Below are 18,750 nucleotides of genomic sequence, written 5' to 3' on the forward strand. Positions count from 1 at the left end.
AAGCAGTAACTTTTTAGCTCTCAGGGTGGTGAAGAAAACTAAATGTGAAACAAAGGTAAACCCCTCCCAGAGAGCCTGAAACAACGACTGAATTGTGAACTCCACTGCCCCCTCTTACCTAATCTGCATGTCAGTTTTAAAATTCATCTAAATGTCAACATTAAGTACTTCACTGCTGACTATCTTAGCAAATAGAACAGGGAAGAGGGTGGAAATTAGGAGTTGCTACAGCAAAGGAAATGCAGAGGGAAGAACAAAGGTGACACACACAAAGAAAAGAAGAGGGAGAGAAACAGAGAAAGAAGGATGGGAAGTAAAAGAAACAAAGGGCAGAAATATCAGTGATCCTAAAGAAAAGCCTGTTATCCCACTGAGCAATGCTGAATATGACAATTAGGTACTCAGCAGATAATAAAAAAATATAACTAACCTTTTAATTATTACCAAGAGACACATTCTGTTAATCCTGATCTTCATGCAAAACTCCCTTTGGCATCACTAGAGGTCTTGCTCTGAATTGAGAGATCTATATTTATACCCTGGCCTACCAACCACACTTAAAATTGGAATTTGGCCCTCTCAATGTTTGTCACCCCTATTAGAGTCTAAATGTGGTTCTGGTGACATCAGTTCAAGTGGCTTATTCTCAAAACATCAAACATTTATTATCAGAATGCTTCTATCTGAAATATTCATTTACATTTCATGTTTTGAAAATGCCCTATTGATATCAAATTTGTCACATTAAAGCTAATAACCTTTAAATGTTTGCATGTAGTTTTAAAAAAGCACAAATGGTATTATATCATAACACTCAGTGCTTGACAAACAGCTGAAACTACAGTATTGTCCCTGCCTACAGTACACTTCAGTCATGTTATGTAATGTGAGTGAACCTGATTCTTAATTTAAGTTTGGACAAGCCCTGCTGTGCCTTCCTGGAATATGATCAAATATAAACATTCTATTTTTCTATAAAAATATATGCAATAATGTTAGACAGACTTGGACTGGTGAAAAGACATGACCTTTGCTCTTATTATTTATATTGCCATGTCTCCTTGCTGAATTATACTAATTATATTCATATAGCATGTGAAAAATCAATATGTAAGGGGAAATAAAAATAAAAAAAAATAGATTACTCAATTCAAAAGTGTAACTTCTGCTTTGGAGCAAAATGACTAATATTTTAACAAATGAAACTTACCCTAATTTGTTGCATTAATCATTTACTAAATGTTTCAGATTTACAATGTAAAAATTGCTTATTCTCTAAAACAGACTTGAAAGACAAAAGCTTATCTATCAAATTTGTAAATACAAAAAATAAGAGTAGTTGCTTGATAATCCCACTCACAAATGTATACTCATATCTATAATTCTTCAAAAAATATTGATTTCAATAGTGATTCCAGCTGCTTAGCATCTCTAAAATATTAAATAATGTATGTTTTGTAGAGTTGAATCCTTTAATTTACAATTCCTATTGATTTTTATTTTTATTTTTCTGCACTTATGAGAGTCCTTGTAAAATCAGAAAAGTGCCAATTATTTTCCTTATACTGTTCTGTAGAATTTCAGGAATTGCTAATAAAAGATACAAAGCCCAAATACAATCACAGGCTACAGTTAAAATCTATGCACAAACCTACTTGAAATTGTTTAGGCCTACAGATTTAGCTGTCACAAAGATTTAACCACTGCCACCTACCGTTCTTTTAAAGATGTTGCAACAAACTAAATAGAATTTCCTAATGTGCCACAAGACAATTCCGGTACTGAATTCAGAATACTTCCAGGTTCAGAAAGCTTCTAACTCTTCAACTGCCAAAAGCTTTTCAACAAGAAAAATAAGTCTATTTTTAGTCACTGTTTTGGTAACTCCACTCTAGCTGAAAGGAAACACTGTATTCATAGAATTTATTTGTGAATACTAGCTAAAGCAAAGACACTGAAGGATAATTTCAAGAGAAATCAATATGTAACCAATTATAAGAACATCTTTTCCATTCACACTATTAAAAATATAATAGAGATCAACATCTTATGGGATCCATTAGTGTTGATTATTCCTTTTTTCCTCAGCTACTACAACAAAACAGTACAGAAGTTCAGTTACATACCCTTCCGTACTCTCTCCTTCTGGACTCTTCAAGGAAGAAAATATGACTAAATGCCTCACTCAAAGGACACAGCTAAATAGAAATAGTGCTAATTGTCTAGAATGACCTTTGAAGCAGGCCCTGAAAGAGGAGCAACTCTGGAGCAGACAGCCGTAACACCAACCATCACAAATAATAGTTCTGGAATGGAAGCCAAGAAGCAGCTAATTTATGGCCATCTCCTTCCTTTGCGCCCCCACCCCCACCCCCAAATGCACACAAAGGAGTCTAAATTCTCACTTTAGTCTATCCCTGGAATTGTTATTAAATATCAACTGAGAGGGCAGAGGCCAGAAAGAGAGAATATGTGCCAGTTTAATAGAGGTCTTACAGCTCTTTAGCGTGGTTCATTAGTTCACTTTGTTAAACTTTAAGTTTTTCAGATGAAAACCTTTGCCCAGGCAAATTAAACCTTTTTTTTTTTTTTCCAAAATGTCTCTCACTGTTGTATAGTCTGATGTTTTAGTCTGAAAATTTGGTAAGTAAATGTACATTGTTTTAAAACAAAGAGCTTCAAGCTGGCCAACTGACAGACACCTCACTTCCGTGGGGGGGTGGGAGAGGGGAAATAAACAAATGGGTCAGCCCATAAAAGACAAGTTCCTGGCCCTTTTCTAATTGATAAGCCTGATTTTATTAATCTGTCACACTTGCAAATTAAACTCTAAAATTATCTCTAAGGAAACAGGTCAACATTTCCAAGCCTAAAGTTAGGCTTCTTAAGTGATATTTAGGCACTTAAATTAAGGCTGATTAACAGAAGTCCTGAGCATCCACAAACCCTAACAAAGTTACTGGGAGCAACAGGTGTTAGTCATGTTGAATAAAATCTGGCCACTTTTATTCGGGTACCTAAACATAGATGTTGGAGCCTGAGAGAAACAAACAACTGTGAAAATGTTGAAAACCGTGTTATATTGAACTTGCTTTGATCCACCGGAGTGCGCAGCCCCGCCCTCCCGGAGCACTGCTTTACCAAGTTATATCTGAATGTGTGTTATATCAGGTCAAGTTATATCGAGATAGAGGTGTATATGTTTAGTGGTTTTCAGGCAGAAATAATATGGAATAAGGAATTAAAGTACAATATTCAGGCAGTTAGCTATTCAAAGCTGGGGAAAAAGTACAGTAAGAACAGAGAATTTCCATATTAAAGGAGACAGAAGGAACGAGTCAGATTAGTGCTGAAAGGAATGACTTGTCAGATACATCTGATTAGCAATTTGCTGCCTTCAAGATCAATGAACACTTTAATAGCTTCTTAACTTTTTACTGTAAACACTGGCACACACTAACAGATCTAAACCTCCAAGGTCTCTAGCACCACTTTCATTTCACAATCCTCACCTACAGGTTTGTACAAACAATATCTTATCAAAAGGCATTCAGTAGGGTGATAGCCACAAACATGTTTAAACACAGTTGGGTCTAGCATAACTTACACAGCTGGCATGGATAGGAATTCTTGCAGCAATGCTAGAGCCTCACTGTTTGTGAGCAAAGGTTTTCAGAACAAAATCCTGGTTCATTCTGGCCAAGAAAGGAAAACCATTGCTAGCACAGTGCAGGGAGGACCTAACTGAGGACCTCTAGGCCAGAGTGACAGCAGAGAGGGAACACTACACCTGGTGAAAGGCCAGCAGCTGGGCAGTCAGTCTAGAGCCATATATATTTTAATTTCATTAAGAGTTTGTCAAAAGATGGATGATGATACATCAGAAGGCAAAGGAATGTATTGTTGAATGTGGGGGGCTAACAGCATGATTAGGGCTCTCTGTGGATTTGAGGACAGGTAACTTATTTCCCTTTAATGCCACCCTCCCCTTCCCTCATTGCAGTTATCACACATTTCTTCTTTAAGTAGTTCTATATTTATCATGGTAACAACGTTACAATGCCACTGAGCCTTCTCTTTGTCTCTTTGCTTCAGTTTCTGACTTGTGGTGTATCGAAGTCCTGAGATGTGAGCAATTAAACTAAGGGCATCTCAAGCCTTAGTTCTAAACCATTCCTTTTCTTCAAAACATCCTGCCTCGCACTTATACAATTATACAACTTAAATCCACTAAAACAAAAAGCCTCACTGAAACCAGTTAATCTTGGGTACATACACCACCAGCATAGCCCTAAATATCTCAGCAACACACTAGGTTCATCCTAAGCTCTTCTCTTGCAATTCACAACTATGATTTCACTTCCTCTGTTACCTCTTCCACAACCACTGCTGACACACACATGCCCCCACTCTACGCAAAACATGCCATCTCAGTTCTAATAACAGATACTTAGACTGCAATGTCTTTGGGGCAGCGACTGTCTTTTGTTCTGTTTGTACATCACTTAGCACAATGGGGTACTGATCCTGGACCAGAGCTCCTAGGCACTGCATTACTAGAAATAATAAATACACCTCTACCCCGATGTAACGCGACCCGATAGAACACAAATTCAGATATAATGCAGTAAAGCAGTGCTCCGGGGGGGCGGGGCTGTGCGCTCCAGCAGATCAAAGCAAGTTCAATATAATGCGGTTTCACCTATAACGCGGTAAGATTTTTTGGCTCCCGAGGACAGTGTTATATCGGGGTAGCGGTGTATTGATTGTTGAAAAAAACAAAACATACTGGAAAATTCATTTGTACTATTAAGAATTATTGAACCAAATGTGGAGACTAAGTTCAGAGAAGTGTGAAATAGGGATTTTAGTCCTGTTTTAAATACACCACAACCTTGACGATGAAGTCACCAGACACACCCATAATTTAAAATCCAATTGGAACTTCCAGTCACACAACTGATTAAGAAGTTTACTGTCAAAGGCACAAAATGCTTTCAGATGCCCAACTCCCATTGTAAGTCAATGGGAGTTGCGAACCTACCCCCCATTTGTGCCTTTGAAAATTTCCCTTAAATTCAGCATCCCTATACAGTCTCTTCACCCATGTGTATATAAAACACTAGAAAGACTAACAGTAGAACAATGAAGAATATGAACGTTACAAGTCCTAGAAGAATACATGAGATAGGAAATGAGCAATGTTGGTTTAAATTAGCTATTAGTGAGGAATTACCTATTGGCTTAACACTGGGTTAGGTGGGCAACGAAACAAGTTTAACTTGTAAGTCAACACAGAGCTCTAAAAAGGAGCAAGGAAAAGGGGAAGACAAAACCCCTTACAGAGTTCTCTCTAATAAAGTTAATCCTGCAAAGATAAAGAGGATTAAGCCATGTCTACAGTAGGAGTGCATTAGAATTGGAGTGCAGCGCAATACCAGAACAGCACTCCTACTATGGACGCAGCTATTCTGGCAAAGCTGTTTTGTTCAAGTATAGCAAAACCACCCTCCACAAGTGGAACAAGTTATACCCATAAAAGCACAGCTTTGCTGGTACAGGTGAAGCTGTACTTTAGGCTTCTTTCACCACAGCTATGTCAGTCAGGGATCACACCCTGTCACACCCTACACCCTGCTGTGCCAGAAGACATCCTAATGTAGTCCTGGCTTTAGAGACCAATGATAAGAACAACAAAAAACCACCTGAAGCTCAGCCAGACAGAAGTCTCAATACTTTAGGAGCAAGTGAAATGGTCTGCTAAGGTAAAGTAGATTCCACTTATCAAGGCCTGACAAAATTGTGTTCCTGGTTAGTGATCACTTTCCAAACCTAGAGATGGTAATCCTTTCAAAATAGGGTTGAGGTGCATGGCTTTATACATAAATAGGGATCTTCAGTGTCCTACGGTGTCTATATGATATGTTTTATGAGCACTGATATTTGTTTTTTTTTTTTCAGATTTTTTTCTCTTCTTTTTTAAACAAACAGATACTACACTTCAATGACAAAGACAAAATAATGTCTCTTGCTACCTCATCCCACCCCAAAAAACAAAAATCTCACCTCATTCGTACAGTTGTGCAGGGAAAAATGGGTAATTCAGCACAATGCCTCCACACATACCACCACAGCTAAACTAATTGTTATGGCCGGTGAACCAGTAGGTGGCCTCAAAAGAGACTGCTAATCTTGAGTGAGGTGGGCCTCCATTCACTTCTGCCTCTCTCAAGGACACCTATAGCTGCACATTTGCTGCTGCTGCAGTATAAGCATTGCAAGAGCAAACCAGCTGGCAGCTTCAGTTGATGGTGCTAGATTTTAATTTCTTTGGCTACTCAGGCAGATTTGGTGCAGCCATAGCTGCCCTGACATTGGTTTGGCTCAACTAATTGCTGCAAGGACAAGTACCAAGTGCCTTCTTCTGCTGATTAGACAGAAAACCAAGGTCACGCTGAGGTCACTAAACATATTGTTGAAACCACCCCAAACACACATTCACTTGTACTCAAAAAACTGAATTGGACATTTACAACTCATCCAACTAAGAGACATGAGTATAGTGTCCTATCCAGTTAGACGAGTCTACATAAACGACTTGTGGGTTAGTACAGAAAATGGACTTTGATTCTTTATTTTTATATTCTTTTACCAGATATTCTGTCCATGTAAAATTGAACACCAGCTCAATTTACTTTGAAAAACCATTTCAACTATAACCAGTAGACAGCAGTTATCACTTATATGCTACTTAATGCCCAGGAACCCTGATTCATCACCCAACACTCTTCAAACCCAATGTTAAACCAGTATTGGATTGCATGCCTAGTCCTGATAAATATATAGTAGCGATGTTCATGTTTATCTTACACACCCTTTCTGCTCCCCTTATTTTTCTCTCCACCTGAGATATTCCTTCAGTTTAAAAAAAAAAAATAACTTGACTTATTGTGAAAACACTGTTTCCAAATACAGCCAGCATTTGACAGCAGAACTGTTTTTGGCCATATATCAGTTCATCCACTACAGATGACTGACAATCCTCACACATACTTTCCACAACTCTTTCTTCTTAATTACGCAGAAAATACCATGACTTGGAGCATTCTCTTGGGAATTTTGGCCTCCCAACCAATTTACTCCAAATTTTTGATATCTCACCTTTTCTTTCTCTCTAGTCAAAGAGTCACTTTATTGTATTTCTCTGTAGTGATATTATTATATAGACAAAGTCCTTCTTTCTCTCACTGATCTACTCCAAATTATTAAAATATCACTGTACTCTTTTCAGTAAACTCCTAAAGTCCACGGTTAGGTTAGTGATTAGTCTTAGCCAGGTTTTTTGTTGTTGTTTTAACTACCATCAATATACCTTTGTATTAAAAAAAAAAAAAAAAAAAAAAAAAAAAACTACATTCAAACCTAAATATTCAAACAAAACAACTGTATTTAATAAAACAAGAGATCTACAGGTGGGCTACAAAAATTATTAGAAGTATGATGTTGTTTATGTTGACAATAAGAAGTGATCTCTTCCAAATAAGGAGAGTTAAGGAGAATGGGATTATTTAGTATGGTAAATGGGAATTATGTATGGTAAGAGGAATTATGAGAAAGTATATAAAGTCATGAATGGCAGAGAAGGGCACTGAGATGGGGTACACAGACCTCACACTGACCAAAAACGGTTAATAATGAGAGCCTGTGAGCCCAATCAGCCCCACCCCATTACACCTGTGTAAGGCATCAAGCCTGGAGGGAGGAGATAAAGAGGAAAGGCTCAGCTCAGTAAAATGTGACTAGCAGAGGGAATGCACTTCTTGAGTTAGGCTTGTGAAGGAAGGCCTGACTAAGATCAATGCCTCTTTGGGGCAGCTAGGCCTGGTCTTGGACTTTTTGAACATCATAACTAGTTTGGTTCCCTTTTTTGGGGATCTGAAGAAGAGACTAATGAGACAGGACTAGTAAAAAGCAGACCAGGGATACAGCAGAGGATCTGAGCAAACAGACCTTATTTGCTTCATACAGGATTTCTGAGCTGGAACCCAAAGTAGAGGGTGGGCCTGAGTTCCCTAATAACACACTCTATGGTGTGGTGTGAAGTTGCTGGAGCCAAGGGCTGCATGGCCCACAAATCCCAAAATTGTGCTAAAGTTCTGGTTCAATGCAGCCAGACTATTGGTGTGTTGGACTTGGTTTACTCTAGAAGGGATAGGATTAAAAGTGACCTGCCCGAAGTGCCAAGTCAAAGGAAGAGGCATTCTGTTACAGTATTGGAGTGGCTGTTGGCAGGGGGTACCAAAGAAGAGGCTTTTATGTCACCTGGCTACGAGGGACACTCTTATGGTGAGTAGACTCTTCCATAGTCACTAAGGCACTATTTGTCCCATAGCAAAGGAATGGCACTTGGAATTAGACTGGAATGAAAATCTTTTCCTTTACCTCCAGTCATCAGACAACGACTCTACTTTTGTTATTCTAGACATGGTGCTTATACTTGAGATTTTGTCCTTCGCTCTTTCCTTATCTTCCTCTCCTCTTTGTTCATTAGCTTCTGTTATTGTGGATAAGCTTTATGTAGGACTATGAAAACAGACTAGAGCTCATGCTAATATTCTCTGACAGGGTATTCCACAGTAGAGCTGAGCAAATAGTTGATTTATTTCGGTTTGGTGGCCAAACCAAAAAATAGTTGTTGGCTTCAAACCTAAACTGACTTTTTTTTTTTTTGTTCTGTTTACTTACTGAAACAGGTTTTGGGGGTTTTGCAAACGTTGAATTGATTTGACTTTCTCATTTAGAAATGCATGTTTTTAAATTATCAGTTTCAACATTTCTGAAATTCTTGTTTTCAGTTTTTTTTTTTCCAGCCAAAGCTATTCATTGAATTCAACACATGAAACCAGCAAAAGGTTTCAGTGTATCGAAAAAGGCATTTTTTGCCCCCCAGGAAATTTACTATTTGCCAAAAATTTCTGCCCTGCTGTATTCCACAGCCTAACAGTAGCTGCACCCTTTGCTCCTACTGTTTCACCCTGGAGACAGGTAGCTTATGTCTCTGATATTCACTGTTCTGTAGGCAGTGAAAGGAGAGGGAGACTCTAAGGTAGCCTGGTCCTCATCATCTATGTACATTAAAGATCAGCATAGAATAGTGAACAGGGAGTCAACTGAGGACTCAGTGGCTAGTCCTGGTCAATCAATAGGCCACCATTGGTTGTGATTTCAAGTCTCTGAGGGTATGTCTACACTGCAATTAAACACCCACGGCTAGCCGGTGTCAGCTGTCTTGGGCTTGCAGGATCCCAGAACCTGAATGTCTACCCTGCAATGAAACAGCCCTATAGCCGTAGCTTGAGTCAGCTGACATGGGCCATCTGCAGTTGTTTAATTGCAGCATAAATTTTTCCTGAAACTGCAGATGTTACTAAAATTGTATTCATTGCTCTCCCCAACAAGCTTCTCAATTAGTTAGAAGGCCTGCTCATTTACTCCTGTAACCAGAGGCCTTGAAGGAGGCAGTAAGCCAGTAAACAGCCACTTGAGGGACTGCTGAGGGCCTATTTATATTTTGGGATCTAATAATCTCCCCTTCCCCCCCAGGCCAAACAAAAAATTCTAGTTATTACAGATCTGGCCCCGTTTTTACTATGAATATAAAAATTACAGATCAGAATTCTCATTTTCCATAAAAAACAGATTTTTCTTCTGAAAATTGGATTTCAGTTCAGATTGTTTTATACAAGTAATATCTTATGTTTATTGGACAATGCACACCTACTTGATTTACAGCAACCACAAAATATTTCCTCCTTTCTGCAAATGAGAACTGGTCACAAACTCAGAGGTTCTTTGCTATAGCATACTATAAATTATTATTCTGTGTTAAATACTTATTGAAGGAAGACTTACTGTTCACAATGTCACCTTGAAGTTGAAGAATCTGTGGAACAGGTATTGTGAGAACAACTATATCAAACTGTTCTGGGGATCCTGTTTTCTTGCAGACCTCCCATTTCCCCCCTCTGAGGTAGATCTGTGTTACATGGTGTTCATAGAAGACATCTGCACCTGCTTCAAAAAAGAATAGTTTAATACATACAATTCTGTATCAGAGAGCAGAGAACATGCATAATATCAGAATAACTTCCATTAGTAATCAAAACTAAGGTCCTGATCCTGCAAACAGTTAAGCATGTGCTTAACTTTAAGCACCTAATCTGTCCCATTTCCATCAGTGGAACTACTCACATGATTAAAATACATGCCTAAGTGTTAGCAGGACTGGGCATAAAGACTTAATGAATTATAATCACAAGAATAGATTTGCAACATCAACAGTTGAAAAAATACAAAAGTGTTGTTAATATTAACTATCTCAACATGGAGAGGTAGAATAAACACTAAATACTGTAACAAAACATTCAAATTCCACTGCTTTTCAAAGAAGAACAGCAATGCTGCTATGACAGTTTATCTGTCACTTGGTTATCTGCTCCTTAGTCTTTTGTAAACAATTCTAAATATAGTACAGCTTTATATCACAGGGACATGTTGTGTAACGGTTAATAAATCTTTCTTTTCAGCACCATGCTTCCCAGTCAGTTGATGGATCATCAAATGAACACTGTTTAAACCAATACTATATATTAGTTTAAAAATGCCAAATTCTGGTCAGATGCAGTTAGTCAAGATTTATGCGATTCAAATTTCCCCCAAACCTCTCTTCACTCAAGGTCTGATCCTACTCCTGCAGAATTAAATGGCAAAATTATCATTATCCTAAAGGATCTGGACTATAAAGCAGAGAGTGCAAATATAACTTTGGCCTCTGATCCTGCAAACACCTAAATTTATGCATAAATATACACATGCCAGCAGTCCTATTGACGTTAACAGGATTGCTCACTCAGCTGAAGTTATTTGTGAGCAAATGCTTAGACTAGGACCTTGGTTTTTACATTTTTGCAAATTAGACATGTTACCCATTTAAACAACTTCAAGATGTCAGCATGAAACATTTTTATGAAAAAGACTAGATTCTTTTTCAGCTTCAAATAGACTGTATCAAGCCATATCAATTCAAAATGATAGTGTTCCATGACAGATTTATAGATTCTAAGGCCAGAAGGGACAACTGTGATAATCTAGTCTGCATAACCCAGGCCACAGAACTCCCTCCAAATAAGCCCTGTTTGAACTAGACCATATCTTTTAGAAAAAACATGCAATTTTGAAGTCAAAATTGGATCAGTGATAAGAGAATCCACCAAAACCTTGGACACTGTTCCAGTGGTTAGTTACCTTCGCTACTTTGTTTCCCATCTGAATTTGTCTAGCTTCAACTTCTAGCTGCTGGCTCTTGTTATAAATAACCCATTGTCAAATACTTGTTCCCCATGTAGGTCCTTATACTGATCAAGTCACCCCTTAATCTTCACTCAGTTAAGCTAAACAGATTGAGTTCCTGGAGTCCATCTCTGAGGCATGCTTTCTAATCCATCATGCGAGGTCTCACATGAACAAATCCTACGCTCAGCTACCAAGCTTCCTTGGCCAAAAGGCATGGGAGCAGTGCAGTGTCACTGCATTCAGACCCTTTTCTAGAGGGTACACTGAGCCTGGCTACACAGGAAAACTTCCTATCGCTTTCAAGTGACAGTAGTTTCAAGAGGTGGGTGGGAGCCTGAGCCACTCCTTGTTGATCAAAGTAAGGATCATTATCAGAGAGTTGTTAATTGCAAAAGATGTCTAAAGACTACCTGACTCTGTTAAATAATGCTTGACAATTGAAGAGATTCCCTGAGGTGTCACAAAATTGTGAGATCCTTCTTCCATCACCATTCCTTCCACAGGGGCAGTCAATGGCTTCAACACACCATGGGCCAAAAGGTCCTCGTAGAAGCTAAAAATCAAACAAAATATACATGCTAACTATCTGCAAGAACAGTAACAGCAGCATTAATTGTTAACCATAGCAATTAAAGACTGGCATAACACAAAAATTATATAACCTTTGTCTTCCATAACATACTTAACTGGAGTTTGAAGCTAAACTATATATGTTTAGTATTAATGTATTCCTAATAATTACATAAATAAAAATGACCTTCTGTTTACTTTTTCACTACATCATAAGGATTGGTCTCTTACAAGGGAAAGACAATATACCCACCTAGCTCTCCCCATTGCAATCCTGTTGGAAAGTTCATATCGGCTGGAAATTCTGACTTCCTATGGCAAGAAGATAAATGATGGTGTCTGGAGCTAAAAGTATTTAACTGACTGACCACTTTTCTTCTCTTGTGAAAGTTCTAGATGATGTCAGAGCTGGGCTTTGAGTATCTTCTAACAGGTGCAACTTTGCTTCCTCTGGTATTTACAAAAGATATCCTATACAGTTTATCATCAATTATCATTAGATTGTCGTCCCACTAATCCAGTTCCTAAGGATTTATTGTAATATTCCAAACCAATGAGCAGCTTCAAACAGTCACCTCTATTTTAAAAAAGTTATTGCATGTTTCCTCCCCCTCTCCAAAATATTACCCTAGCCCAATGAAAACTTTTTTTTAGCTGTAAAGGCATCATATCTTTAAAGTCTGATATTTCACAGTTCCATAAGTCAAGAAATAAGTTTCCCGCACTGGAAATCAATGAAGGTGGAAATCCACCTTTCCAACTGGACCCAGCCTCTATCTGCCTTAGTTTTCCACAGCATCTATCACTGTAATATCTACGTACTTCCCAGGTACGTCAGGTCTTCATGGCAAGGTTCCTAGTAGACTGAGACTTCTGTTCTTCGCCCTGCCTGGTAGTCAGCTCTGTTTTGGGATAGACATTTGTGTGTGGTTTTTCCCCTTTCACCTCTCACCTCTAAATATGGCATGGTGGAAGATCTTGTTAAAGAGGCTTTGCAGTGTGTGCTAAAAGCAGTCAAACTCTGGATTAGCCTGACCTCTTCTGGTCTTCTGTGAAGCTTGCTCCACAACTGAACCCCTCTCTTTGCAAATGATTTGTGTCTGGTTGTGACATGCTTGCTTTGCCCTGAGCTTTCTGAGCTGCATTTTTGCCAGTAGTTAAGGAAGTCTTGGACCGAGAACCTGGACCTTGAACCATTAACAGCAAGAAAGATCAAACCCAAGGCCTTGAATTGGTAATGGAAGCAGATGAGGAGTTAGCAGAGGTAGCACAGGCAGAGAGGTGATGTACTCATGGCAGTCTGGCCCACTAACAATGCAAACACTACAGTATTTTATCCAGGCTGGAGTTTCTGCACCGTTGCTATCTTCAGATACGGTGAGTTACGTTAGCCTGGATGGATCTCTGTGGCCGGACCCTCACCTGGGAGGACAGAGTGAAAAGGCATTTTTCACAATTTATATCTTTGCGACTTAGGCAAGGTGTCAAGTCAAGCAGGTCCCCAAGATAATCAATAAGATGAATACCTCCAAATGAGAGAGAAACATAGCTTGTCTAATATATTTAAGTTATCATTTGGAAAGCGGTGTAAAACCATGTTAATGAGACACGTGACATGATGCTTTTTTTTTTTTAAAAGATGGGAAGTAACATTTTATAAAACCTGCAATAGCTTATTCACTGAAAAATTCTGCTAGTTTGATGGCACAGTACCCTCTAACTCTGAGGTTTTGTTTTTAATTTTCAGTACCCTAGAACAGTGGTCTCCAAACTTTTTTGATCGTGTACCCCATCAGTAAAAAAACTTGAGTACGCACCCCCTGCTCCTAGCCAAACTATCGAAGCAAAAAAAAAAAAAGCCGTTCGGACTCCTGGCTGAACTGCAAAAGGGGGGGGGAGAAGCAGTGTTGCTCCTGCACACCCTGAAGGATCCTCTTGCACACCCCATTTTGGAGACCACTGCCCTAGAAGGAAAACTGGACAAATTCCAAACATTTTTTTTTATTTTCCCCCCACACACACACACACTTTAATGCCTCTGATTCCAATTAGGATACAGACAGTATGTAAAGTAACTGAAGACAGAATTTGGCTTAGAACCCTGTAACCCGAGCCAAACTCAATGGGAGACATGTCGGATCCAGATCTGGTTGGAAAACAAACCCACCTGCTCGGTTCAGCTCGTCTCCTCCTCGCTCCTGCTGGCCACCTCCCTGTGCATGCACTGCGTGTGCTGTGGAGTGAGTGTGCAGGAGTGGCAGAGCCTCTCACTCTGTAGCCAGCACACAGCAGGGCTGATGAATGCAGCTGCCACCACACCAACCCCAGGGCTAAAAGTCAGCAGCGGTGATTGAGATTTGAGGGGCAGGGTCGATTAGGCTTGGGTTTGGTTCAGGGCCTAAAATTTAGGCCCAAGCAAACCTCTAATTTGGTCCTCTGTATTCTATTGTCATCCAAAACCAGGGCAAAAGGGGAGGGTTGCGTTTTGTGCTGATACACCTGGCTCCAGGCACCAGCCCACCAAGCATGTGCTTGGGGCGGCGCCTGGAGGGCGGCAGCGCGGCGGGGCGCTCTGGCCTAAGAGTGGGGCCGCGACTGGGCTCGCCACCCTCCCCGCGGCGCTCCGGCCACCGGGTAGAGTGGAGCCACAGCGGGCTCTCTGCCCTCCCCCCAGCGCTCTGGCCGCCGGGGAGAGCGGAGAGCCGCGGTGGGCTCGCGGCCCTCCCCCCGGTGCTCCGGCTGGTCAGGGAGAGCAGAGAGTCCCGGCTGGGCTCTCCGCCCTGCTCCCGGCGCTCTGGCCACTGGGGGCTCTCCGCCCTCCCCCCGGCGCTCTGGCCACTGGGGGCTCTCCGCCCTCCCCCCGGCGCTCTGGCCGGTCGGGGAGAGCGGAGAGCCCCGGCCGAGCTCTCCGCCCTCCTCTGCTGCGCTGGGGAGGGGGTGGGGACTTTTTTGCCTAGTCCAAAACTATTCCCTTAATTGTACTACTTAGGTAGGCCCAGTTCTGTCACCCTTGTTCAAACCAAGTGGTACCTCATTCCTTGAGTACTTTCTCTGAGATTGATGGAACTTCTGGTAGACTAGTAAATTACCACTCAGCATGAGTAAGAATGGCAGAAGTTTGCTGTGCATTCCACGAGTTCAGTATGCAGGCAAAAGGACACGCTTCATGAAAATTAACTGCTTTCTTACTACAGTTTTGCATCTTTGTCTAGTGAGGACACTGCTGAGGAGCACAGGCAGTTTGATTATTTGTTACTTACCCAAGGCCAAACTACAACAGCCTTTAACATAAGCAGTCCTATTAATGCCAACTACACCTCTACACTGATATAACACTGTCCTCGGGAGCCAAAAAATCTTACCGCGTTATAGGAGAAACCAAGTTATATTGAACTTGCTTTGATCCCGTAGGGGGTTGTATGTAAAGTAAATAAGGTTTTTAAAATGTTTAAGAAGCTTCATTTAAAATTAAATTAAAATGCAGAGCCCCCCAGACCAGTGGCCAGGACCCGGGCAGTTTGAGTGCCACTGAAAATCAGCTCGCATGCCACCTTTCTTACCCACGAAAGCTTATGCTCCCAGTACTTCTGTTAGTCTCAAAGGTGCCACAGGACCCTCTGTTGCTTTTTACAGATTCAGACTAATACGGCTACCCCTCTGATACATGCCACCTTTGGCATGCGTGCCATAGGTTGCCTACCCCTGATCTATATCTATATATTTCCACTTCTAAACAAAGAGTCCTCTTGAACATCTGTTTTAAGACAAATAAACCCTCCTCTCAGATGTCTGAAATCTCAAGAGCAAAGACCCTAAAAGTGAAACTTACTAAAACACAAACAAAACTGACCTCATAGATTCTTTTTTATTGTTCAAGCTGAGAAAACTGCTGAAAATAAACAAATCCCATAAACATGAGGAGTCTTGTCATTTCTTCACTTTAGTAACAGGTTGTTGTTAGTAACATATGTAAGAAAACTCTATAATAACCACCCTTTGACAGCTGAAAATTATTTTTAAAGGATCACTTTGTCATCACCCTGTCAATTTGTATCCTAAGCTGGGTAGTGCAACATGAATGATTAAAAAAATAGCGCTGGCCTGTTCCTTTTTCTAATCCTTTTACAACTACAACAGCTTTTCATTCACCACCTCACCTTTGATGCTTTTGGGCATAGGCGGGTCTAAGCGTTATGTACTGTGCTCCCAGATCCGCTGTACAGCGAGGGTTATGTGGGCTCCTGCTTGTAGTCATTCTTCCTCCTGGGAACACGGAGATGAGACTAAAAGACGGCCAGACTCTGCCACATATACTGTCCCCGGACAAAGTTAGTGCCTAACATGTGGGGGTTACAAAAATGACTTTCCATCGGGATGTTTGTTTGCCTGGTTCTGGCGCCCGAGGGCGGTCAGCGCCTCGGTTCTCGAGTCCTCCCGGCGGAGCCCCCAGAGCCCTCGGCTGGCCGCCTTCCTGCACAGCTGTTCGCTCTCGCTCCGGCACATGCTGGCGCCCCAGCCCCGCTCACTAGGCCGGGGAGGAGAGTCCCTCTATCAGTTCCTGTGGTCAGGCCCTGCTGGCAGCGTTGCTCCCCGTCACGTCCGGAAGGCTGTGCAGTGTCTCCGTGGGGCACTGCCCACGTCCCCCCTACGGCATGCAAACACCCGGGCCGTGCGCTTACCCGGGCTGATGTCTGGCTCCGAGCCGGGGTGCCATCCCCTCCCCAGACCCCGTGCTTGTGCGCCCGTGCCCGGGGCTGACCCCTGCTGCCCGCGCTCCCCGGCCGGTCCCCGTGCGTGGGCTGGGGCGGGGCGGGGCGGGGCGGCGGGTGTTGTAGGTCGCGGCAGAGGCCGCTGTGCCCGCGGCAGGGCCTCACCTGCTCCTCGGGCTTTGTCCCACAGCACGATGCGCAGCGGGCGCTGGGGCAGCTCTCTCCGCAGCAGCGCAGCGCACAGGCTGCCGGTCGGCCCGGCGCCCACGATCAGCACCCGCGCCATGGCGGCGGTGATTGGCCTACACGAAAGAACACGGAGCTGTGACTAGGAGACCGGCTCTCCCACAGAGCCTGTCTCCGGACACCTCAGTGAGCCTGCGCTCGGGCGGCGGCCCCGGGCTCCTCCCGCTGCTGCTGCGGGCCCAACCAGCGCCTTGCCCGGCGGAGCCTGCCCCAGCCCCGCTCGCCTGCAGGGGGAGCAGCCGGGCCTCTGGCCCGCAGTGACAGCCCGGCACCGGGCGCCCCCTGTCGGAGCCGGCCCCCAGAGCGCCGCGCAGTAGCCGCCTCTCCCGGCTGCCGGGGCTCAGGTGGGGGACGAGCTTTCACAATGGGGGATGGGGGGGCTGCTTTGTATCCATGGCAGAGCTCTGTCTGTCACGTGCGCACACGAGAGACAGGGGCACGCACAAATCACATATGTCTCCCGCACGCGGCCGTACATAAACAAATCCCTTCCCAGCACGATCCGTTCACACTCCACATGCATATCTTCCTCCCCCGGCTCCTCTCCCTGTACATGAGTCAAACGACAGCTCAGGTAATTGAATGCCGAATCCTGCAAGTGACTCTGCACGAAGAAACTCCCCATGCAGGGATGGGTCCAACCATGTGGGGTCACTTGCAGGACTGGGATCTAACTGGGTACTCCCAACAGCAATCTATAATTTTCAACATTTAAATGAAATTCAGAATTTAGAGCAACAAAAGGTCAGATATTTAATTTCTTCCTTAGTAGAAGGCCACCAATAATTATTATACTAAAATTCTTTTGAATTGCATAAACTCAGGAAAGTACTGTCTCCATTTATATATACATTTCAATGAACCCTTTTAATTGCCTTAAAATATTTCTCCTCAAATTAATTTCTGTACTATTAAAATGATGTTAAAATGTTGTTAAAGTCGAATGATTAAGCACAGTAATGTTAGGAAATGCAAGTGTACTATAGAATATCATACAATTGTTTCATACAACCTTGTAAGTCACATCTTGTGACATATAGTGAGGCCTTAGTCTGGCAAAGCACTTCAGCAAGTGTTTAACCTTTAGTGTACATATAGTCTAATTGATTTCAGTGGAACTAATCACATGATTGAGATTATGCACATGCTGAAATGCTTTGCTGGATTGGGGCCTGATCGAAATGGGGTTAACTGTGTTTACTTGAGTGCTTAACCGTGCAACCTTAAATGTTGTTATATATAAAAAAATAAATTAGAAAAAAGTCAAAGTCAGACTTCATGAGAGCATCCAGTCTCATACGTCTTACTAGGAGAGCTTGTCTGAATATTTGTGCACTGCAAGGTACACACAGACTGCTTGATATGCCTGACAAGATATGCCACAAATGAGGTGGGCTGCTATGAACTCCGCCTCATTCAATACACAACAGATGGAAATTTGAATCTTGCACACAATATTTACTTGATCCTGGACAGATGAATTTTTTTCTTAGGCATGTAGAATAACTTTCCATTTTATTATGATCAATCCTTTATATTAGAGACATGTAAGTAAATATCCGTATCTGTTTTGCAAGGCTGAATTCTTAAAAGATGAACAGGGATGAGGCAGGGCTTGACGAACAGCATAAAAGAAGCACTGAGAGTAAGTCCTACAATACAGCCAATCTTTGCTTTCAGCACTGCAGCTATACATAAATAATCCTACAAATTGAACTGCAGATTTACAATGTACACTGTTCCATCACATATAACTCAGTCAAATCAAAACCAGTTTTCACCAGAGCATTTGAAGGTCCTTTTCCTCAACAAGGACCCTTTCCCAGCCAAATTTCAACTTCTTACCCCCACTGCTAAAACTGTGTACATTTTT

At 41.9% G+C, this 18,750-nt stretch overlaps 1 protein-coding gene across 7 annotated transcripts in view; it reads right to left on the reverse strand.

The window, feature by feature from the left end:
- The window catches only part of RNLS (renalase, FAD dependent amine oxidase), a 137,180-nt gene extending 120,035 nt beyond the window's left edge, over window positions 1-17,145 (reverse strand). For 2 of the 7 annotated variants that reach the window (XR_004646454.1, XR_004646453.1), the window contains exons 1-4: window positions 16,797-17,145; window positions 16,080-16,185; window positions 11,763-11,905; window positions 9,913-10,074 (exon numbers count right to left, since the gene is read on the reverse strand). Coding sequence is in view for 4 of the 7 variants with exons in the window: in XM_034775556.1 (XP_034631447.1) it covers window positions 9,913-10,074; window positions 11,763-11,905; window positions 16,080-16,185; window positions 16,797-16,917 (532 nt within the window). In the remaining 3 variants the exon portion in view is untranslated. The remainder of the gene's footprint in view (window positions 1-9,912; window positions 10,075-11,762; window positions 11,906-16,079; window positions 16,186-16,796) is intronic. The other 5 variants (XR_004646452.1, XM_034775556.1, XM_034775557.1 and 2 more) reach the window with 5 other exon arrangements.
- Between the last annotated feature and the right edge of the window lie 1,605 nt (window positions 17,146-18,750).

The sequence above is a fragment of the Trachemys scripta genome, chromosome 7 (assembly GCF_013100865.1).
Source record: "Trachemys scripta elegans isolate TJP31775 chromosome 7, CAS_Tse_1.0, whole genome shotgun sequence".
Lineage (NCBI taxonomy): Eukaryota > Metazoa > Chordata > Testudines > Emydidae > Trachemys > Trachemys scripta.